This window comes from Balaenoptera acutorostrata, chromosome 3 (genome assembly GCF_949987535.1).
Source record: "Balaenoptera acutorostrata chromosome 3, mBalAcu1.1, whole genome shotgun sequence".
NCBI lineage: Eukaryota > Metazoa > Chordata > Mammalia > Artiodactyla > Balaenopteridae > Balaenoptera > Balaenoptera acutorostrata.
Genome location: NC_080066.1, coordinates 152,377,158 through 152,399,921, shown reverse-complemented (window position 1 = coordinate 152,399,921; position 22,764 = coordinate 152,377,158). Strand labels below are relative to the sequence as shown.

Here is a 22,764-nt window from a genome sequence, read left to right as displayed (position 1 = left end):
CAAAAACAAATGAAAGGAACTAGGAAAAAAGGGCTCCCTCCCCAGGACTTTCTCCTGGCCCTGGAGCCTCATTGTATGTGGGGGCCAGCAAGAACCTCCTGAGTAGCAGAAAGGTTTCCCATCTTCCCGCCAGTTAAGGAGGCATCAGGGGATGGTAGGGAAGGTAGGTGAAATATAGGCATGCAGTCAAAAGCTGCCTAACTTGGGCCTCAGCTGCTAGAATTAAACCAAGGAGCTTTTCACACCCAAGTAATCAAGACATGGGTCTTTCATAGGGGCTGGGAGCAGTTTCTCAATAACCTTACCACCACTAGGATGCTGATAAGCCAAAAAGTGAAGCTTGGGGAGACTTAATGAAGTGCCTTGGAGAGGATTAAGCATGCTTTACCGTATCCAAAACGAGAGTTTTCTTTGTGGAAGAAAGCGACTTGTGTCCTCCCCAACATCACACACATACTTTCCTGGCAGGCCCGCTGGGTTTCCAAACATTTCGTCACCGTCTCGTTCTGACCTTGGTGTGAAAGGAACGAGCCGCGTGGCCTGTTGGTTCCAGCAAAGCCATCGGGGGCGCTGGCCTGGGCTGGGGGAGGGTGGCGACTGACTTGGGAGTGGAGGTGAGGTCTGCTGGAAATCCCCAGCCTGGGCAGCCGCCGGAGGTTTAAAGACGCCTTCTCCGGCCTTATTTGGTCGCAGGAAGTGGGCGGCGCCGGGCCTGCTGGCTTAGAGGCAGACCCGAGACAGTTGTGCTGATGAAGTGGTAGAGCTGGTTCCTGCTCGCCGCCGTGCCGCGCGCGCCGGCCCGCCGCTGGGCGCTCCGCGCTCCCAGCCCCGAGTTGTGCAATCCTTTGTAGCACGCCAGAGAGTCCTCCTCCTTCGCTGTTGCCTCTCGCCCTCTCTCTCTCTCTCTTTTTTTTCAAGCTGTGAGCTCAACCGATGAGTCAGAGCAGTGCAATCCTGACACTGCATCGCAGGACTAGGGGGTGACACGAAGGGAGGGAGAGCGACCGCGAGGCGGACACCACGGGCGCGGGTTGCGCCGAGGCTCCTGTGCCGGGAGCGAAGGGTGACAGCCCGCGCGTCCCGCCCGGGCCCTGCCAGCAAACTTCCCGGCCTCGGGAGGCGCGAGCTGGCGGAAATTCTGCGAGCGCCGCGGGGAGGCGGCGGCGCCTGTTTGTTTTTAAAATCGGGAGTGCGTGCAGGCGGCTGGAGCCTGGGAGGCGACCGAAGGCGGCGGCCCGCGGCGGAAAGGGGACAGCCGATGCCGGAGCTCGGGTAGGAGCAGGGTAAGTGGGGCTGTTGGGCCGGCGGCCGAGGCCTGCACGCGGCTCGGCGCAGAGCCCGCCCTGGCTGCGGCGGCCAAGGGACCCCGGGCTGCGCGCAAGCAGTGGCGGCTGGGCACGCGGGCTGCAGCTCTGCAGGCGCGGCCCAGAGCGGGGGCGCGGAGCCACGGGGGCGCGGCGCGGCAACTTCTGCTGCCGGAGCGGCCGGGGGTGGGGGCGCGCGCTTGTGTACGTGCGTTTGCCGCCCCGCCGCCCGCCCCCTCGGCGGCCCGCACCCCCCCCCCGCCCTCAAGTGCCTGTGCAGCGCCAACCCGCCGTGTTTGTGCAGCTACGCAGCTCGCGCGCGGCCCCCGCCCACCCGGGCGCGGCCCCGGCAGGAAAACCCTCCCAAGCCTCCGGGCCCGCGGCGGTAGCGGCGGCTCCTCCTCCGCCTGAGCGAAACGTGGTGTCCGCCAGGACCGGCTTGCGTGACCGAGCCTGGGTCCAGGAGGTACGGGAGGGTCTCGCGAGCTGCGGGAACTTGGTGCGGGAGCCCTTTCCCCTTCCCGTGTGCACCCGAGAGCGGACGTGGAAACTGCACGCGCGCCCAGAGTTTGGGGGACAGAGGTGCAGGAGTGGCAGGGAACCGGGGCCAGTGCAGCTGAGGCCTAAGCTGGAGCGTTTAGGGCGGGCGGACCGGCCTCACCCCGCGCACCCCGGTGCTGCCGGCTGCTGGCGCACCTCAGACCTGTCATCCTTCGCCCAACCCCTCACGCCCCGTGCAGCTGCGGCCTGCGGAGCTTTCCCGCCGCCTCACCTTGTGCTGCGTTTGGTGGTGCCTGTGCGGAACTCGGGAGCCCGGGTTTTTTTTTCTGGAGCCTGCGTAAGGCCGGCTTGGTGGCGGTAGTCATACCCCCCTTACAACTCACACATCCAGGAGCGTGTCCACCAAGTTGCACCTATAGGGCCCCCACCAGGCTTCTGGATAAGGGCCTGACGCTTTCAAGCCTCAGCCCCAAGGAAGCCTCAGGAAGGCAGACCTAGAGGAGATACCTGCCACTCTAAAGTGGGAGCCCCTGGGTATTGCAGCCCAGCCTCCAGAGTGAGCTGCTGCAAGCATGAAAGGGGAAGTTACTCTCCCCTGTTTAAAACTTTGTTGGTCACAACTTTAGTGGCTACTTCCTGCTTCCACCGTCCCACCTGGGACCTGTGTGCCAGCCTGTGCAGCCTCACTCAGGGGACGGTGGGATGGGGGAGAGCTGGCAGGCCTTGGGTGACTCTGGAGGCCGCCTAGGCACGTGTGTGCAGGGGATCCTTGTTGGCAGCTGTGGCTGGAGGGAGGGAAGGTCTGGCCTGCTCCAACAGGGGGAGCCTGGCCTGGTGGCAGCCTGGAGGTCTGGCCCCTCCTTGGCCTTGCAGCTTCAGGATTGAGACTGGAGGCCTGATGAAGGTGGAAGAAATGCAGCTCTGAGGAGAAGCCTCTTCTCCCTTGTGGGGCCCCGGCTAAGGGAAGGAAACCACTTGTCTTGCTCCAGAACCTCCTAGGGATGGTGTGCATGTGCCGCTTTAACATCAGAGAAATGCACCCTTGTCACAGGCTGTTAGATGGCTTCAGGATGAAGGGGAAAGGAGAAACCATCCCTGGTTGGGAATTTGTGGATCCTCTTTTTCCTACGGCTCTGGACAGTGAATAATAGGGGTGTAAACACTCAGTTACTGTGATAAACCATCTCATTATATGGCTCTGGCCCAGTCTCCACTCTAATTGGATTGGCCTCTGGCAGGTTACTCTGGTCTCAGTAGCTCCCAGAGGCCAGGCGGGGTGAAGAACCTGGAGGGTTCCTCCCCCCCCCCCTCCCCAACCATGCAGCTTGCTCTGGGACAACCTGACCAAGCATCGGGAAGAACCCACACTCCTCCTGGCTCTGTCAGCCCCTCACCCCACCCTAGGAAAGAGTGCCCTGGAGTGCCCATGGGGATGAGAGTTCAACTTTTAAATGTGGGATTTAAAAATAGCTTGAGTGTTTAGCCCTGTGGGCTGCTGCTTTTAATAAATGGAGAAACAAAAAGGCAATATGCAGTTACAGATTTCAGCTGAAGGCCTCCTGTGGCTGCAGAACTCAGGGAAGGGGTGCCCAGTGGAGCCAAGGCCTCTGGGCCCCTGAGTGGGAGAAGGATTGGCAGGGGGGTGCGCATGGAGCAGAGTATCCTGGAAGGGGAGTGGGTCCAGTCCAGGAATCTTTGGCATTGATAGCCCCTCTCCTGCAGTTGGGTCTCCCAGAAGGAAACCTTGCTCCTGGTGGAATGGGGATGGCCACAAGTAGCTGGGAGATTCCTGCGTATCCTTCTAATCCTATTTCAAATGTCACTTCTTTGGAGAAGCCTCAGCCTTCTTCTGAATACTCATTTCCACCTTATATAGTCATTTGTGTACGTACTGTAATGTGGTGGTCAAAACATAAACTGGGAGCTAGAGTTCCTATACCTTCAAAGAGTCGAGGTGAGGATTTTGCAAGTTAGTACATATACATCAAATGTTGAAAGCACATTTCAGTATTATCATAGCTCTGCTCTAGCATATGCTCTATATTGTTACCACAGTGTCCGGCATCTAGTAGGTGTTTAGTATATGTTAGCTGAACAAATGAATGAAAGATCTCCATCCAGAAAACGTGGACTTAGCATGTGGTGGGCCCAGTGAGTCCTGCTGTGGGATTCATACTGTGCCATTGCTTTCAAAAGGGTTGGTCCATGTGTGAATCTGCTGCTGGTGAACCCAGTCTCCTGGCACTGCCCTATGGCTGGCCTTCTGGAGAGTGTGTCCCAGTAATCCTGACCCCAATGGGACCTCAGGGTGAAAGAGTGTTGGAGCCTTCTGCCTGGGAATCTGCTAACCTGGGCATTTCCTTTGGCCAGGCCAATTGGCACCCTTCCTGTGTGTGCTCGAATTAGTATAGAAGCAGCCTGGGGGCTCCATTCTTCCCTGACACACCACAGGCTGCAGGAAATGCAGCCAGGGGTCGTGTTCCATCGGAAGAGTTGCTTCTGCACAGGCAGGATCGCTCTGGCTGTGTGGGGCTGAACTAAATAAACTCCTTGAGCTGGGCTGGAGCTGGGTGGAGTGTGCTGAAATCCCCATTTCTTATTTGTGGGATCTGCATTTGCATTCGAAGCAACATTCAGGATATCGTGAGACTGTGAGCTCATTTTATGAATCAGAAGCATTACAGCATAACTTCGGTGTTGGAAACTGCTCTTTGGAATCCAGATCACCCTCCCTCCACCCCCAACACACGCACACTTACAGGGGCTCTCACAGTCACACACTTGGGAACAATAACAGTTAGTGGGACATCAATTCAGATTCCAGAGCCATCAGGCAAAACTTGTGCACACCTACTTCCGTCCCCGCACTCAGAACACCATTCCTGGATGGTGTGTGGACGATAACCTGGGCAGTGACTCTGAAGGAAGCCTGGCAGGGGCATAGGAATGAGGCCTGGGCAGAGGTTCGTTCTTCAGCTTCCCCACTTGCTGTGTGGCTTTGAGCATTGTTTAACTTCCTGAGCCTCAGTTTCCCTACCTATAAAATGGGGATGATAATAATTACTCATAGGGTTGCTGCAAAGGTTAAACAGGATTGTGCATGCAACGTGACTGGCACACAGTAGGTACTCAACAGATGATGGCTAGCATCTCACCAGTTCCTACCAAGCCCAGCTCCTGTTTGCCTTTTGCTCCTTCCAGGGAAAAGGAAATGAAGGGTGTCCTGCTTGTGGTAGGAGGGTACCCTTCCAGGCCACTGGGCTTATGTAAATGAAGCTCATTTTCGAACTCCCTAGGCCCTTGGCAAAACTGTGTGATGCACTCCAGCCTGGACCAGCCCAGACCCTGCTGCCCATGTACTTTTGCAAGGGATTCTGTCCCTGCAGCGGAGGGTTAAGGGCTCAGCTTCCCAGAGAACAGATTGTGCTCTCGGGAACCTACCCGCCCAGGCCTCGGGCTGAACTGCTCACGTGGGTGGGAGGAAGGCTGCTTTCTAAGCCAAGGAAAAAAATCCCCTTGTCTTCGCTTCACCTGAAGCCTCTCATTGTGACCTCAATGGAGTTCGGGTGGAGCCTGGGGTGGGAGTTGCTCCTAAAAGCACTTTGGCTGTTTCACCAAGTAGCAAGGGTGGAGTGGGAGGGTGGGGGGAACACCAAGATATTATATAAGAAGAAAGTTAACACATGTCTGAAGAGAGCTGGGGTTTTGCAGGGGTGAGGGTCGGGGGCTCCCTGCGGGACTCAACTTACTGGTTGTGGTTTTCGGGGACTGGTGGGGAGGAGAGGGGCTGGAGGCCTGAGCCGTCCCAGGCAGTGGGTCTTGATCTTGCTCTTCCTGGAACAGATCCTGGTGCTATGGCCACCCGGGGAAGGTGCTCCCTGTTCCCTCTGCCTTTCTTTCCAGCCACAGGGAGCTTGTGGTGAGTGTTATTTTTTCCAGGCAATGCTTCTTCCTCTAGGAGTCTCAGGAAGGGAGGAGGGGAGCAGCCAGGGCAGGTTTGTCCTGGCCGAAGCTTGGAGAGAGGCAAGTACAACAGGCTTGCAGCCAGAAGGGGGTTCCCTCTGAGGCCACCCATCTTCTCTGGGGAAATGGGGTCCAGAGAGGAAGGAAAATAGTGAGGGATTTCGATTCCCAGCTTTTTCCCAGCAGCTGGGCAGACAGAGACCCCAAGCCAGCCTGCTGTTGCCAGAATTTGCCAGTTCCTGGGAGGGGAAGGCCCTGGAACTCAGAAGAGATCTCAGAAACGGCTTGAGTGATAACTCAAAATCCTGCAAGTGCAAGTAGTCTGGCCTTTCTCCCCCTTCCTCCTCCTCCTCCCCCCAGCCTGCCGGCAGCTCTTGGGGCGCATCTGGCTGGCCTCAGATCCTCCATCCCACCTGACCTGGCTTTGTCTGACCTCTTCAGCTGGCCCTGGGTCCTAGTTCTGGGCTCTCCAGCTTCCAGGAGTTACCCAGAGCTGGAAAACACTTTGGGACCTCTAGTCCTTCACTTTCAAATGGGGAAGCTGAGAGGCAGCGAGTGCCTTGAGGTTCCATAGACTGTCCCCACTTTCGCTTCACAGAGGAAAGGCTCCTCTGTCCTGCCCCTGGTCCCTGCCCCTCCCAGTTTCGAAACGGGGGAAGGGCCGCTTCAGTGCAGGAAGAGCCCAGAGGAATACTGTCTTGGCTCCTGGGTGTGGCCCAGTCTTCAGCTGGCTCCATAGTTATTTGTCTGTTTGTGTGTGTGTGAGTGAGTTTTGTGGTTAGGAGACTGGATCTGACTGAAAGCAGAAGTACCCATGCTCTGTGGGCTGTGCAGCGTGCAGATTGGGCTGTACAGGGACAGTCGGGAGAGGAAGACAGGGGGCAGAGGCCCCTCTGCACGGTGGCTGCTGGTGCTCTTTTTGTCCTTGCACAGTGCTTGCACACTTGAGTGTAAACAGCCCTTCCAGGTTGCTAGCAGCTGCCTTTCCTTGCTGGCTTTGGGCAGAAGAGGTACCAAAAATAACCAGGCGGGCACTTCTACTTGTGGGGCTTTCACTGTGGTGGCCTCGGGGCAGGCTTACTTGCTCCCTGCAGGCCCCAGTGCCTCTGGCATCCCTGTTCAGACTTTCAGTGACCACCCTCTCCCCAGCCTCCCTCAGGTGATGGCACTTTCCCTTTTATTGCTCTTAGAGGGAGCCCAGGAGGGTGGAGGCTGCACTATGGGCTTGGAAGCTCTGCCAGGTTTTATCTGGGGACTCTTGTCCCGCCATGTCCCTGCAGGCCCTGCTGGCGCAGCTGAGTTCTGGGGAGGCCTGTGCTGAGTGTGCTTCTCGTGGGTCCCTAGGCCAGATGCCTGCAGAGCCCAGCACTGTTGCTGGGATTCCTAGTCCCCTTGTCCCGTTCCTGTCTGGTCAGCCCTGCTCTCAGCCGGCTGTGGAACTGGAAGAGGCCATTTCATTCCCTTCCAGGTGTTGAAGACTAATAATGAATGATTTGCCCCTGCCCAGCAAGGGGGAAATGAAATCACATTTATCGAGCTCTTACTTTGTGCCAGGCACTCCATACATAATATATATATATATATAAAACCCTCATTTAATCCCACAAGAACTATGAGATGAAGATATTGTACCCATTTACTGGTAGGGAAACTGAGGCCCACAGAGAGGCAGGTGATTGGAGAAGCCAGGACACATCCTGTTTGACCCCAAAGCCCTGTCTTTTTCCCAGGCAGCTCCCACACTTCTCCTGGCTATTTTCATGTGCACAGGGAACAATGCTTTGACCCTCGGAATGAAGTGTTGATGGTAGGAATTCAGGCACTATTAGCTGGCTGATAGGGGAGATATTTTGGGCTGGGAAGGGTGGGGAAGACCCCTCTGAGGCCTCCCTCTCCAAACACTTTACAGGGTAGCGAGAAGCCCAGCCTGAGCCACGAGACCCTGCTGTGCAGGGCGATAGGCACATGGGGGTCCACTGTGTTTGTGTGTTGGGGGGGATTGCTGGGGAGTCACTCGTGCATGGGAGGAGTGGAAAGGTTTAGTTTAGCCCTCCCAGAAACCTTGCAAGCGTCTCCATCTCCCCAAATATCCCAGCCTCCGTAGTCTGAGAACAGCTCTAGGACCATAGGCTGGGAGTGGGTGGGATCTTAGGCCTCCCTTCCTGGCTGCTGGGTCTGACCCCAGGGCCCATCATGCTGGCTGGCTTGGCCCAGGTCCCAGAGAGCCTGGTTGGTGTGTACTCGGGGTTTGGGCTGGATGCTTTGCTGGTGCCCGGTGCCAAAGGCCTCTGGGTGTATTTCAGGAACAATAAAGAATAAATCAACACAGGAGAAGAGGGCCTGCAGCAGCTGCTCAGAGACTGGAGAAACGCAAGGAATGTGTGAGCATTTGGCCGAAGCCCTGGATCTTGACCGGGACCTGAGAAAGGCCATGACACTGACTGGATGGCTGGACGAGGGGGGCAGGTGGCTGGCTCTCTGTGCCCGCTCTGCAGCCTGTCTAGGAGGCCCCAGGCAGCCATGTTGAGAGCTGCCCCACCTCTGCTGGCAGCAAGGTTTTGTTCTTCTTGGTCACTAGCAAGTATTGGGGAGCCATATTATCCCCATTCTTATCCTCCAAACCAGCAGGATGACCCCCTGAAAAAACTCCCCTCCCACTCTCCCCCCAGGCCATCAGGTAGGTCTTGGCTCCTTCCGGAGCTGGCCAGGCAGATGAGCCAGAGCTGATGAAGACGCCACAACTAGACACCGCTCCCACCCCCCCCACCCCCGCTTCCTTTCTCCTGAGAAGAAGAGACAGCAGAGCCAGGTCTGAGGGAGTGCTGAGTGTGAGAACATCCCCTGGGAGGCCCTGACCACAGCTCTACCCAACTAATGAGCTGTGTGTTCTTGGGCAAACCATGTTACCTCTCAGGGCTTCAGTCCCATCAGCCATGAAATTGAGATTTGGACCAATGATCTTTGGAGTGGGTGGGCACTATCTGTCTCCCTTATTTAGGAATGTGCAATGAACAACCTTTATTTAGTAGTTTCACTTCGTGAGAGGAAACCCTTCTGAGAGCCCCATGCAGAGAGGTGGCTTGTCATGCTGGGGCTGATGCTCAGTGCCCTGGGTGGGGGGCATTGGCACTAGTAGGAACCCAAGCATGGACTGACTTGACCCAGATTTCAGTGTGCCAGGGGAAGGGGCAGGAGCCTGGGCCCCATGGGGTTTTGGGGCGAGTCACGGCTTTATTTTTAAAGAGCTGTTGGCCAACTGTGGGTGTGGGGTTGGAGAGTGTGGGAGGGATGTGGCTTCCTCTTGAACTGAAGATGTTGAGCTTCACAGGTTGGCCCAGTGGTGGTAATCACCAGTAGCTTCATTTTCAAAGCCACTCGCCTCCCAGGCCTCTCTCACTCACCTTTCCTGACCAGCCACACTTCCAGGACATGACTGGTTTTCAGGCCAGCTGAAGCCGCTCTCCAGGGAGAAGATGTGAGCAGCCCAGAGGCTGCTGCCATCCATCCCAAATAGCCTGATGTGTACCCAAGCAGGAGGCTGAGCCTGAAGCCCTGCAGAAAAGGCTCTGGGTTCCAGTCCTGGCATTGCCTCTATACTCCTGTGACCTCAGATCTTCAGGTGCCTCGTTGAGAAACGGGAGTGTAATAATACCTGCCTTGCCGTGAGGATTAAACGGGATCATGTGTGTAGAGTGCTCAGCACCATGCTTGGCACATAGTAGTGCCCTCAAGAAATGTCAGAGGTGGAGATGATGGTGAAGTAGAAGACTTACATTTGTGATGTTGAGGTTTCACTTTGGCTCCAAGCCCTGCCCAGTGTCTTGCCAAAAGGTGCGGCCTCCTAAATGGAGGCATGAAGCGTTGTTATTGGCGTCCTTGATTCTGGGCCTTGATTCTTGCTCCTGTCTGTGTATTTGCAGGCAAGTTTCTTTCCTTCTCTGGGCTGCTTTGTGGAACAAGGAATTGGACTGAGTGAGCTGCAACATCCCTTGATATTTGGAATCTGTTCAGCTTCCGTAGCTATGCCCTGCTTTGGTGGTTGGCTCTGAAGAGAGGCACAAGCCACCTTTCTCCATGTGGTGTGGAGGCTCTTATTCCAGAGGGTGATCCTGCTGACTGCAGCTCCCAGCTCACGCCTGCAGTCCTCCCACCTCAAAGCCCTATGGGCTCTCCTAGCTTCCAGGGGGTCTTACAGATGTTCACGATCTCGAGGGGAGACTGTTTCTGCAGGCTGGGGCTGGGATTATTTCTTGGGAGGGAGTGTCATATACTATGCTGTACTTGGAAATGGCCCCAGGAAAAGCATCAGTTCTGGGAGGGAACATGAGAAACGGGAGGATCCACAGCTGGCTTTGTGGGGTTCTCATGTATAGCATTCCTTCTGAAGCCCACAACAAGTGTAGATTTGGGATTTTTCTGGAAGGATGATGGAAAGACCAGGGACTTTAAAGGCAGACAACAAGATTTTGAATCTTGCTTCTGCCACCTTAATAACAGAGCCTCAGTTTCCCTCTGTAGAATGGGGACAATGAGATGCCTGGGTGGGAAGTTTGTATGCATGGATTAGGGTATGTCAGGTGCCTGGCGTGGGGTAAGTGCTCTGTATATGTTAGCTCCCTTCTTTTGGGAAGGATCTGCCTTTTGGACATTCTGTAGACTGGCTGGGGAAGTGAAGATGTTTGCTTGTGGCCGTCTTCTCAGGGAGAAGTAGGCTGAATAACAAGCTGTTAACAGCCCTAAAGGGCTCTCCCTCCCCAGCTGTTTTGATTCCGGGATCAAGATTGGGGTCAGGTTCAGTGTGTGTCTGGTGTGGAGCTACCCAGGCATTTGCAAAAATCTGAGGTCTGCAGCTTCCTAGGGCTGTGCAGAAGGTGTGGAGAATATGGTCTGAGTAAGGAAGGAGTGGCCTTTCTGAGCTGAGAACTTGACAAGTTACTTCTAACTTTCATTTCCTGTAAATTCCCCAAATTTCCTTCTATTTTTGATTTCTAATTTTATCTCGTTTTGATTGGAGAACATACTTTGTATGATTTCAACCCTTTCAAATTTATTGAGACTTGTTTTATGGCCTAATTTATGATCTATCCTGGAGAATATTCTATGTACCCTTGAGAAGAATGCATATTCTGCTGTTGTTGAGTGGAAGGTTCTATGGCTATGTGTTAGGTCTATTTGCTTTATAGTGTTCAAGTCTTCTGTTTCCTTACTGATCTTCTGTTTAGTTGTTCTATCCATTCTTGAAAGTGAAGGCTCCAACTCTTATTGTTGAATTGTCTATTTTCCCCTTCAATTCTGACAGTTTTTGCTTCATGTATTTTGGGGGCTCTGTTGTTAGGTGCAAATACTTTTATAATTGTAATATTCTCTTAATGGGTAGACACTTTTGTCATTATAAAGTGTCCTTCTTTGTCTCTAATAAGAGTTTTTGTCTTAAAGTCTATTTTGCTTAATATTAGCATAGCCATTCCCAGCTCTCTTTTGGTTACTGTTAGCATGGTATATCTTTTTCCATCCTTTTACTTTCAACCTATTTGTGTCTTTGAATCTAAAGTGTGTGTCTCTTGTTAACAGTTGGATCGTGGTTTTTTTAAACCCATTTTCCCAAACTCTGCCTTTTAATTGGGGTGTTAATCTATTTACATTTAAAGTAATTATTAAAAAGGTTGGATTTATGTCTGCCATTTTTGCTATTTGCTTTCTGTCTAATGTCTTTTTTTGTTCCTCTCTGTTACTGTCTTCTTTTGTGTTAAATAGATACTTTTGAGTATACCATTCCAGAGCTGTAAAATGGGACAAAGAAGAGTGAGGGTTAAATAAGATGTTGCTAGCAATACACTCAGCGCAGTGTTTGGCAGATAGTAAAAGCTCAGTAAACATGGGCACTCAGTTGGGCCTTAGGCACTCTAAGAGCCATAGTCAGCCCTAGGGCTCATGGGACCCCTCATGCCTCCTGTGCAGGGCACGACACCCTGGCAGGTGGCTCCCAGGGGAGTGAGGAGCAGTGGGTCCTTGGAAACTGCACCGTGCCAGGCCCTGACCCTCTAGCCGTTCCTCTGCTCCAGCATCTGGGCACCACCTGGGCTGCTTATGAAGCACTGTGGATTTCCCACCTTGATTTCCCCCCGTTACCAGACCCATGAACTAATAATCTCTCAGGGTAGGTTTGAGAACCACTGCTCAACACTGACAGGCAGCAGAGTGTGATGGAGACCTGGTTTGGACTTGGTAGACTTGGATTAGAATCCTGGCTCCTCACAAAGGACCTCCGGCTGTGACCTGGAACAAGTTACTTTTCAGAGCCAACCTTTCCTCATTTCTCAGATAGGGATAAGTGGTTATACAAATGAGCGATACTCACACACATTGGACACATGAGCAGTGCTGGTGGCTACTATTTATTGTGGCAGTTGCTCATTACAAAGGTGATTCCTGGACACAGGCCTTCTCCACCCCCGCACCCCAACCCCCGGCTCCCAAATTCCTCAAAGGCAGAAACCATTGAGTGGTGGGTCCTGGACCAGACACCGGGTTACCTGACAACTAGTTCACTGCCCTCTCCATTGGGCCACACTGCCTCCAGGCTCTGCTTCTCCCAGCCTTGCTACGGAAACAGAAGGGAATTGCAGAAGCCTTGTGAGCTAGTGGTTAATAGCGAGTAAGAGCACCAAGATTCAGAAAGGGTGAGAACAGTATGTGCCGGAGGGCTGCCTGGAAGAGGTAGGCTTTGAAGGGAGGCAGGTTGTCAGAGTGGAGGCAGGGCTTCCAGGCAGAGGTGACAGCTCCAGCAAAGGCTCAAAGCCAGGGAACTCTCCCCAGGGTCACTTATTCCCTGTGTGTATCTCGAGCCCCAGGACAGGCCACCTTGCATTATAATCAATGTGTGTTTCTGTTTTTCTCCCCCAATGGACTGGGAGCTCTGTGTGGGTAGGGACTGTACCTCGTCTCCTGTGTCTCCCCAGAGCCTGGCTTACAGCCAGTGCTCAGCAAATGCTTGTTGAGTGGATGAAGGGGCAGTGGGCAGACCTGCAGGGCTACAGAGGGTGTGTGTGTGTGGGAGGGCGCAGTAAGCAGGGCAGGGCCATGTTAAGGGAGGTTCCTGTGAATGGCCTTCTCTGTATGTTGGTCTGGGACAGAGTCTGGCACTGGGCCTCAGGCACAGACTCCAGGGAGCCCTGCCCTAGACCTGCCGTTGAGCCAGGCCCTTCCAGAAGGAGAGCCAGGCCCTTCCGGAAGGGGAGGGGGGAGCTGGAGCAGCATCTGGTGGCGTGAGCCCTGTAGGGCATAGAGAGGGTTGTGAGGTCCTCATGAAGCCCTCTCCAGAGGCTCAGTCACTGAAGGGCTGGCTGCAGGGACACTTGCTTTGTCTCTTCTGGAGAGAGCCTAATCCTGCCAGCTTCCATTTTACCCCCTGGGAGTCCCGAGTCCTGTAGAAGGGGGTTTCCTGAGTTGCCTGTGATCCTTTGTGGCCCTTGTCTAGGAGGGAGGCAGCCAGTCCCCCCCGAGTATGGGCAGAAGCTGGGCCTGGAGGCTCAGTCCTTTCCTGGCTCTGCCTACGACTCAGTGTTTTCTCTCTGCCTCAGCTTCCCTCCTATAAAACGGATCTGCTATCCTGACTTTTATGGACATCCTGGGGGTGTTTGTGGGGTAGTGGGGGAGGAGATGATAAAGGTAGATGGCCTGAATGAAGCCCTGGGGGGTGCATCATAAGGCAAAGGATTTCCTCTTACCTGTATTCCTTTAAAAGCATCTCAGTGTTGGCATTTTTACAGTCAAAGCTCAAACTGCAGGCAGCTCGAACCCTGGCCAAGCCTCTGAGCCTGTCCAGCTTGATGGCTGAGCCCCTGGGACTCATGATGCCCTGGCCTATAAGGGCTGAAGTTCAGTCTGGAGAAGTGATAATCCAGGGACTCTCTCTGGACTGGGAACGGGCACAACGCGGGGCCTGCTCTCTCACACCCCCAGGGGAAGTGACACTTGTGGGAGGCAGGTCCTCATCTCTGTGGCTGGCGTCTCCTTCCTTATTGGTTTTCCATATCCCTTGAGAACAGGACTTGTATGTCCAGTGGCTTGGAGAAATGGGGCCCTGCAGCCTGGGTGTGAACTCCCAGTTAGAGGGGGTGTACACAGCATTGAGATGATTGCACTGTGCCCAGAGGCAAGGTCTACCTAGGGCCTGGGTAACTCTAGCTGGCCCAAGATGGCAATTTCAGACCACTCGCCCAGTCTGGCTGTAGCCAAAGGCCCCCGAGTATTTGAGAGAGAGCTTTTCAGGATGTGAGTCTGGACTGGAGGGCCAGCTGGGCCATGCAGGGCTCCTCTAGGGAGGGGCCCTCATCACTGCCCCGGGCATCCTAGCCAGATACCTCGGTGTCTTCAGGCTCAGCCCAGCCATGTCAGGGCATGAGATAAACAGATCCACAGGCTCACGTCCCTGGCCTTGGTCTAGGCAGGAGGGAAGCCTTGAGGGAAGAAGAATGGGACGGGGCAACAGTGGGACTGGCACTTTCTCAGTTGTCCTGCATGTAGTGTGGGGCAGTGAGTGACAGTCAAGGGGCAAGTGGCGTATGGGCCTGCAAGTGGAGAAGGATTTGTGTTCAGCTTAGTTGGATAGGGCCTGGGGCCACTGATGGGATGGGATGGGGTGGGGTTAGGAGGCTGGGCCTCTTCACTTCATCTCAGCATGATGTGCTCAGGAGCTCTGATGTGCATCAGGGAGAGAGACCAGAAGTCAGGGCTGGGCAGGAGCCCAAGGTGGATACACTGGCCGTGAGCAGTGACTCTGACTCACCTTGGGTGCAGTCTTGAATGAGCAGCCTAAGAGGCAGGTACAAGCCAAGTGCCAAGGTACAATGATCTGCAGACTCTGCCCCCTGCGGTTTGCTGTCTGCTGGGGACTAAGAAATAGGCACCCGGAATTCAGTGTGCTGAGTCCAGTCATGGGGTTTAGGAAGTATTATGGGCTCAGAGTATAGTACCTGGCTCAGACTTGGGATGAGGGCAGACTTCCCAGAGGAAGCAGTGTCTGAAACCTAAAAGGTGAGTAGGACTTGGTCAGATGAAAAGGTTGGGAATGTGTGCTAGGCAGAGGAACTGCCTGGTCACAGACCTGGAGGCAAAGCAGGAACAGCATATTGGAGCAGGAACAGCACTGAGTGATGGCTCCAGCGTGGAGTGTTGAGAGAAGTGGCAGGAGCCCAAGTCTGCAGGGACCTGTGGGCTGCATAGGGAGTTTAGACTTTGTCCTAAGACAGCCTCTTTGGTGCTCCGTGAGCTGGCTGGCCTAGAGATTCGGGGCTTCGTTGGGTGCCATATTTAAGTCTGTTTGCCTCGGGTTGGAGATGCATGAGCTGTGACTCCCCCTCTTCCTAGTGCTGAGTCTGCGGGGCCAGGCGTGGCCCAGGTAAGAGCAGGAGCTTGGAGCATTAGCCTCCCAGGGTCGGGGGGTCCTTCAGTCGGCTCTCAGCCCCAGGTCAGAGCTGAGCCCCCGTGGCCACCGGGACCAAGCTGGGCACCCCTTTCCTGGCCTGTGTAACCTTGACTCACAACAGTCTTGTCTCTTGGATGGCCGCATTGAGTGCCCCAAGCTTGTGAGTGGCCCTGGTCCCCTCAGTGGTCATGCATGCCCTGGTCCCATTGCCCTGTGGTGAGGGCTCACTGGACTCCCCCAGCCAATGTCACACATGCGGCTGGGCTGCTGATGGCACGGGGGAGCAGTATGTGTTCTGTTTGCTGTCCTTGGAGGGCGTGGTGTCACCACGAGCATAGAACACCCAACAGCCTTTTCAGTACCTTCCCTCATGTGTCTGCAGAATACATGTGGTTTCAGCACTGTTTTCTTTACTTAGTGCACATTGCTTCTTTGGTAGAGAGAAAGTGTTTCTCACCATAGATGCTCCTGAAAGCCCCAGCGGTCCCTGGCTGTTGAGATCAGATGCTGGCTGTGTCTTCTGCCCAGGGCTGTCTGTGGTGTGGTCAGGGACTGGTTGCAGCAGCGAGGCTCCCGGAGGAAGGGAAGAGTGAATAGAGCCTTGACAGTCAAACAGACTGATAGAGTGGGTGTGAGTGTCTGGGGCCCCATGATGTCTGTGGGTTTCCTTTTGCAGTGTTTCTGCATCCGTTGTCAGAGGCCCTGCAGCTGGTCCCAAGGGTGAGCTGCCTGCAGGAGTTCCTCATTACACCCTCTTCCCTGCAACTTCAGGGAGTTGGCCCATCGGTTGGGAGCCTTCAGAAAGGACAGCTTGCTTCCTCTTCCTCATTGTGAGGAAGACCAGGCAGACTTCCACCTGAGGGACAGAGGAGGAGGGCTGGGGCAGAAGAAATGGGAGGAAGTGGCTCAGTCCTGGCCAGACTCGCAGGCTGTGAGGTATGAGTGGCGTATGAGAGCTGGCAGCCCCACCTGCAGCCACCAGAACTGAGGCAGGGGTGGGCTTGCAGGGGCTGGAGGGTCCAGATCTGGAGAATGAGGCGGAAGTGACCAGTGCAGTCTCAGGCCTCCCTGCCAGTGGACCTCTCACACCTGCTGGCGCCTCTGTGAGGCGGCCCCCCTTCCCTTCCCTCCCTTCCTGTAGGTCTGAGGGTCTCAGCTGTACCAGCGCAGAATAGGAGAGGTTTCCCTGCCAACAGTTCAGGTGCGGGGAAGGGGCTTCCTAGCGCCAGTGAGTACGGATATCTGTGTTGGGAAAATCCTTGCTCTGAGACTGTCAGGAGCATGCTGTGGGAGGGAGGTGTGCAGAAAGGGCCTGGTGTCTTAGCGGCATGGCTTAGGGACAGGGAATAAGAGCTTGGTCTTGGAGTCAGACGGACCTAAATTCAATCCCTGGCTCTGCAACGTAGTTACCGTGTGACCACTGGCAATTTTTTCAGCCCTTTAGAGCTTGTCTATCTCACCTGTAAAATGGAGGTTAAAATAACACTGCTTCATGCTGCTTTATAAAGCTGTTGTGGGAATTAAACATGCACAGAGTACTTAGGATCTGCCTGGCACAGGTGCGTTGTTGTTGTTGTTATTATTACAACTACTAGCTGTTACTACTACTGCTACATACCCTACTACATACCCTGCTGCCTTGGTGTGTCCCCTCCCCTCCTACCTCCCAGGCCTCTTCCACTCTCTCCCCGCGCCCCCCCCCGCAACAGCCCAGATAATGACCTTTCTTCTTCGAGGGTCCCAGGTCCGGGTGTCTGTGCTCTTAGCATCGTTAGCAGCCTTCCAATGGGGATGACAGGGAGGCCTCTGCAGAAGCTTCAGCCTCCCCAGAACTGGCCCCCTTGATTTCTTCTAAACAAGTCCCTGGTCCAGCTTTGGAAACCTACTGTGGTGTCAGGAGTGAAGGCCCCCCTCGATGTGTAGGGTGGGGGGTGGGAGGCAGAGCAGGCCTGACCAAGCAGCTGCAGGCGAGCCAGCGTGGACTGGGGCAGGAGCAGCCCTGCCTTGGATCCCCTTTCACAGACTCCGCCCCCATCTCCCCAGCCCCAAGTGTGCAGTCGCCCTCCCCTAGGCGCTGAGCGGCCATCCCCGCGCCTGGTACCCTCCATCAGGCAGCACGCGCACGTGCACTCAGACCCATCTGCCACGTGTGCCTTCCCTTCCTCCAAGCCCCAAGCCTGTGCTGTGGCTCACCAGGCAACAAGGCTGCGATGGGGGGGGTGCCTGTACTGCCGGGGGAGGGGAGGCTCCCAGTTCCCTGGAGGCACGTGGACCTGCCAACTCCCCCCCCCCGCCCCCCCCCCCCACAGCACGTTCTTCCTTCCTCTGTCTTGCTTCTGCAGGCACACATGTACTTGTAGTTGGTTCATTCTGATTGGAGAGGCAGAGCCGGACTCCTATAGCCGGGACGGCCCCACCCTGCAGCTTCACGATGGCGCCCAGGGTTGTTTTCAGTCTGGGGGCTGGCTTTTGGGCCTCTGCTCTGTATTGGGTTGGCTGTCAGGGAATGAGAGTTTAAAAGCAAGAGAAGGGGGTTTGTTCAGAAGGCGGTTTCTGTGGCCTCAGCACTCGCTGCTTGTCCGAATCCTCCCCCGGTGGTGGGGCCTGGGTGACTTGGACGCCCTCCTAGTCTCCCCCTCCCCCAGCTTCCATATGCGAGACAAAGCGGGTGCGAGCACGGAGAGTCGCTCTCACTCAACAGCAGGGCCGGGAGCTGAGGAAGGAAATGGAGGAGGAAGTTCCTCCCCTTCTGGGTGCTGGGTGAAAGTGAAAGGCAGCAGGGGGTTGGAGTGAGTCACGGCCGCCGCGGGAGGGGAAGGGCTGGGGAGGTGCGGAAGCGTGCGGAGGAGCGATAGCACGGCCGCCTCCCTGGGGCCAGGGGCATCAACGGGTGTAGCCAGGGCTTCATACCAGAGCCTGCCCGGCATGCCCAGCCAGCCCAGCCAGCCCTCCTCTGCGCCTCTCGGCTGGTTTCCTGGGAACTCGCGGGGCTGCTAACGATGACCTGGGGCGTCTAGGTTCTGACGTCTGAGGTCAGCCTGGACCTTCAGATTTATTTGCGGGGGCTTCCTGAGCTCCCCTCCTCTGCTAGACGGACTGGCTCAGGAGCAGAATCTTAGCACGGGGAAGAGGTGGGCCATGTAGCTTCCACCCTCACCAACTTCCCAGAGAGGCAAACAAAACAAAAGACAAAACCAACCCTCTCTGAAGAAAGAAAAAGTCTTTGAAAATACACGCAAGGTATAGGTGTAAGTTATAACTTGCATGTAAGTAATAAAAACACATGTAAATTATAAAATACTGGTCTCAATTCCTCTGTAGCAGGATAAATAGAGCAACCTTTTTTTTTTTTTTTTAATCAAGTTAGAAAACAAACACAGGAACACTGTGAGCACTTTAGTCACACCATGTCATGGAGAAATCTTCTGGACTTAAGTTCTAGAAATCTGCACCCCCCTCAACATCGTAGCTATACTCTTCCTTTGCTCAAGATGCCAGGAGTTCTTTGGCAGTGGAGGAGGGTGGGTGGGGACTGTTGACCAGCTACCAGGCCAGATCCTGTCTCCAGTCAGCCCAGGCTGCAAAACAGGTTTCCATGCTCGGTTGGGGAACACTGGCAGCCACAGTTCCACCCAGCAGCTCCTCCCAGGGGTGGGGTTAGGACTGCACACACCCTTCTGGGGCCTCACCTACGTGCCTCAGTGTAAAGGACGTGGACCCAGGACTCTGTAAGGGCCTGGTGGAGCTCCCGGCCCATGGGCTGCACAGTTGGGAACGGCTAATATTTTCTCCATTTCCTGTCTGAGAGGTGCATGGAGTTTCAGAGGAGGCACTGGCTGAAAACACTCCTGCGGGGTCTACTGGGGAGGCCACTGCCTGGACAGATGTGAGAGGACCTGCTTGGCTGCCCAGTAGGCTGAGGCATGGCTTCAGAGGAGCAGGGAACCCAGCATGGCCTTTGTTACCCCTTATCCCAGCTTGACTGCAGGGGCTCAGGCTGGATCTCAGCCCCACTTGCCCCCTCGGCAGGTGCTTTTGTGCAGTGCGCAAGTTACACAACCAAACGCAGCAGTCCTGGACACTAACTAGGAGGGTGAGGTGGTGGGACAAGGGAGAGTCCCAGAGCACCCTGGGGGATGTTGCCGCCTTCTGGTAGCTTCTGGTAGCTCCGCCAAGGTCCTGGCTCCTGCCTCACCAGTGCTGCTCTGTGACCTTGGGCTTGTCCCCAGGAGGCAGTGGAACTGTAGGACCCTTGAGACCCTCCCCTCACACTTGTGCTGCCCTCTGGGGCATCCTGGGAGGCTGTGGCTGACACTATTACTGTTCTTCTGTCTGCAGGCTCCAGGGCCCTGTGCAGCATCATGAACTGGGAAGAGTAGAGGAGCCTGAGAGCCTCTCTGCAAAAAGGAAGGAAGCGCCAGCAGTTCTTTCTCCCCGTGCCTGACCGCATCATCCAGTGTTTCCTCTGCCCCCTCTGGCTGCTGGACTAGGGCCAAGCTTCCAGCAGGACCATCCCCCAGGGGATGGGCAACTGGTGAAGTAGGTCTCACTGCCGGGGCCCAGTTGGCCACACCATGAACCTCCAGGCCCAGCCCAAGGCTCAGAACAAGCGGAAGCGTTGCCTCTTTGGGGACCAGGAACCAGCTCCCAAGGAGCAGCTCCAACCCCTGCAAGCACCACAGCAGCCCCCGGCCCCTCCACCGTCCAGAGTGAAGGAGGAGCCTTACTTTGCACACGAGGGTCCGGCAGGGGCTGCCCCCGCCTCCCAGCCTGTGGAACTGCCCCCTTCCAACAGTCTGGCCCTGCTGAACTCCGTGGTATACGGGTCTGAGCGAACCATGTTGTCTCAGCAGGTGGGCTCGGTCAAGTGGCCCAACTCTGTGATGGCTCCAGGGCGAGGCCCGGAGCGTGGAGGGGTTGGGGGTGTCAGTGACAGCGGCTGGCAGCAGCAGCCCGGCCAGCCTCCGCCCCACTCGACGTGGAATCGCCACAGCCTGCCCCTTTACAGTGGACCCAAGGGAAGCCCTCATCCTGGCATGGGGGTCTCCACCTACTATAACCACCCTGAGCCGCTGAAGCGGGAGAAAGCAGGGGGGCCACAGCTGGACCGCTTTGGGAACGCTGTGCGGCCAATGGTGCCGCAGAAGGTGCAGCTGGAGGTTGGGCGGCCCCAGGCACCCCTGAACTCTTTCCATGTGGCCAAGAAGCCCCCGAACCAGACGCTGCCCCTGCAGCCCTTCCAGCTGGCATTCGGCCACCAGGTGAACCGGCAGGTCTTCCGGCAGGGCCCATCGCCGCCCAACCCCGTCGCCGCCTTCCCACCGCAGAAGCAGCAGCAGCAGCAGCAAGCGGCCCTGCCCCAGATGCAGCTCTTTGAGAACTTCTACCCCATGCAGCAGCCACCGTCTCAGCAGCCCCAGGACTTTGGCCTGCAGCCAGCCGGGCCGCTGAGTCAGTCCCACCTGGCTCACCACAGCCTGGCACCCTACCCCTTCCCCCCAAACCCTGACATGAACCCAGAACTGCGCAAGGCCCTCCTGCAGGAGTCAGCCCCGCAGCCTGTGCTACCTCAGGCGCAGATCGCCTTTCCCCGCCGTTCTCGCCGCCTCTCTAAGGAGGGCGTCCTGCCTTCCACCACCCTGGATGGGGCTGGCGCCCAACCTGGGCAGGATCCCGCCAGCAACCTGTTCCTGCACCACTGGCCCCTGCAGCAGCCGCCACCCGGCCCCTTGGGGCAGCCCCATCCTGAAGCTCTGGGATTCCCGCTGGAGCTGAGGGAGTCGCAGTTGCTGTCGGACGGGGAGAGACTGGCACCCAATGGCCGGGAGCGGGAGGCTCCCGCCATGGGCAGCGAGGAGGGCACGCGGGCTGTGGGCACAGGGGACTGTGGGCAGGTGCTACGGGGTGGGGTGATCCAGAGCACTCGACGGAGGCGCCGGGCGTCCCAGGAGGCCAATTTGCTGACCCTGGCCCAGAAGGCAGTGGAGCTGGCCTCACTGCAGAGCACAAAGGTGAGAGTGGCATGGGCTGGGGGCAGACCTGGCAGAGGGCAGGGCGAGCTGTGTCTGGGGCCAGGGGAGAGCAAGTGACTCCAGGGTCACAAGGGCAGTTTTCTTCCTTCATTGAGGGAAATGAAAGAACCCATCCATTTCAGGGAGTTCTGAACTCTCTGCATGCAAAGAATCTCTAAGTAGGTGTATCCATACCTGAAGGGAAGATGGGTTTTATACACATGCAGGGTTGCAGGCAGGAAAATGCAGTACACCATCGTGGGTTGCCTTCTTCATTTGGGACTTGCAGGGTTGGGAGTGGAGGGAGGTGAAACCATTTCCAGATCCAGTATGCTAAAAGACAAGAATGTGGTAGTGGTTACACAGATGGTTATACTTGTCAAAATGCATCAAACTATAATTAAAAATAGGTGCATTTTGTTGCGTGTAAATTATACGGCAATAAAATTGATTGGAAAGAAAAGACAATCTAAATGGGGAAGAAGAATGAGTAGAATTTGAGCACCTATGTTGTACTTGGAGTTTATCTTTGATCACAAGTAATTTCTCATCAAATCCTATGAGAGGGATGCTGGCATTTATCCCATTTTATTGCTAAAGAAGCTAAGGCCCAAGTGGGATTTCCCAAGGTCACAAAGGTAGGACAGAAGCTAGTATCTGACTCCAAAGCCAGTGTTTGCCCCTTCCTTCACTAGAGGTCTCAACCCTCGAAGCCTATAGGGCCAGACCTATATGTAGGAGGCTGCAGAACTTGACTTCACTCCAGCCAGTTGCCAGTGGGGAAATAGATCCAAAGACCACCCTTACCTTGCCACAGGTTCCTTACTTGCTTTCTTTTGCAGAGATATGTTTTGAATATGTAGATACTATTTCACATGCCATGCACCGTGTAGACCAAACAAAACACATCTATTAGCCACTTTTGGCCTGAGTTGGCCATCTGGGGATTCCTGCTCCAGGCCAGGATGGGAGAACCTGGCAGAAGGGAGGTTATGGAGAGTATTTGGGAATATGGTGGGGGAAAAGGTGGTCAGGGAAAGGCCAGGTTGCCAAAGACCATTGGGAACCATCATGGGTGTTTGAGTCCCTGAATCAAATGGGACTAGGGGTCCTGGACCAGCAGATCAGGACTTACCTTCTAACCGTCTCCATTTCCTCTCTCTCTCCTTCTCCAGGATGCCAGTGGCTCTGAGGAGAAGCGGAAAAGTGTATTGGCTTCAACTACCAAGTGTGGGGTGGAGTTTTCTGAGCCTTCCTTAGCTGCCAAGCGAGCACGAGAGGACAGCGGGATGGTACCCCTCATCATCCCAGTGTCTGTGCCTGTGCGGGCTGTGGACCCAACTGAGGCAGCCCAAGCTGGAGGTGTTGACGAGGATGGAAAGGGTCCTGAACAGAACCCCACTGAACACAAGCCGTCGGTCATCGTCACCCGCAGGCGGTCCACCCGTATCCCCGGAACTGATGCCCCAGCTCAGGTATGAGAGGCGCCCCATGCAAACAGCTCAGTACCTGAGTGCTCCTGGGGACCTAATATTATATGGGAAAAAGGAGAACACGG

General features: G+C 55.5%; 1 protein-coding gene across 5 annotated transcripts in view; it reads left to right on the top strand.

The window, feature by feature from the left end:
* Positions 1–22,764, top strand: part of MIDEAS (mitotic deacetylase associated SANT domain protein) — a 68,025-nt gene that overhangs the window by 25,842 nt on the left and 19,419 nt on the right. For 3 of the 5 annotated variants that reach the window (XM_057543050.1, XM_057543052.1, XM_057543053.1), the window contains 2 exons: positions 19,534–21,206; positions 22,382–22,681. In XM_057543050.1, coding sequence (XP_057399033.1) covers positions 19,770–21,206; positions 22,382–22,681 — 1,737 coding nt within the window. In that variant the 5' untranslated portion in view covers positions 19,534–19,769. Of the gene's footprint in view, positions 1–745; positions 1,284–19,533; positions 21,207–22,381; positions 22,682–22,764 lie in introns of those variants that run through there. The other 2 variants (XM_057543049.1, XM_057543051.1) reach the window with 2 other exon arrangements.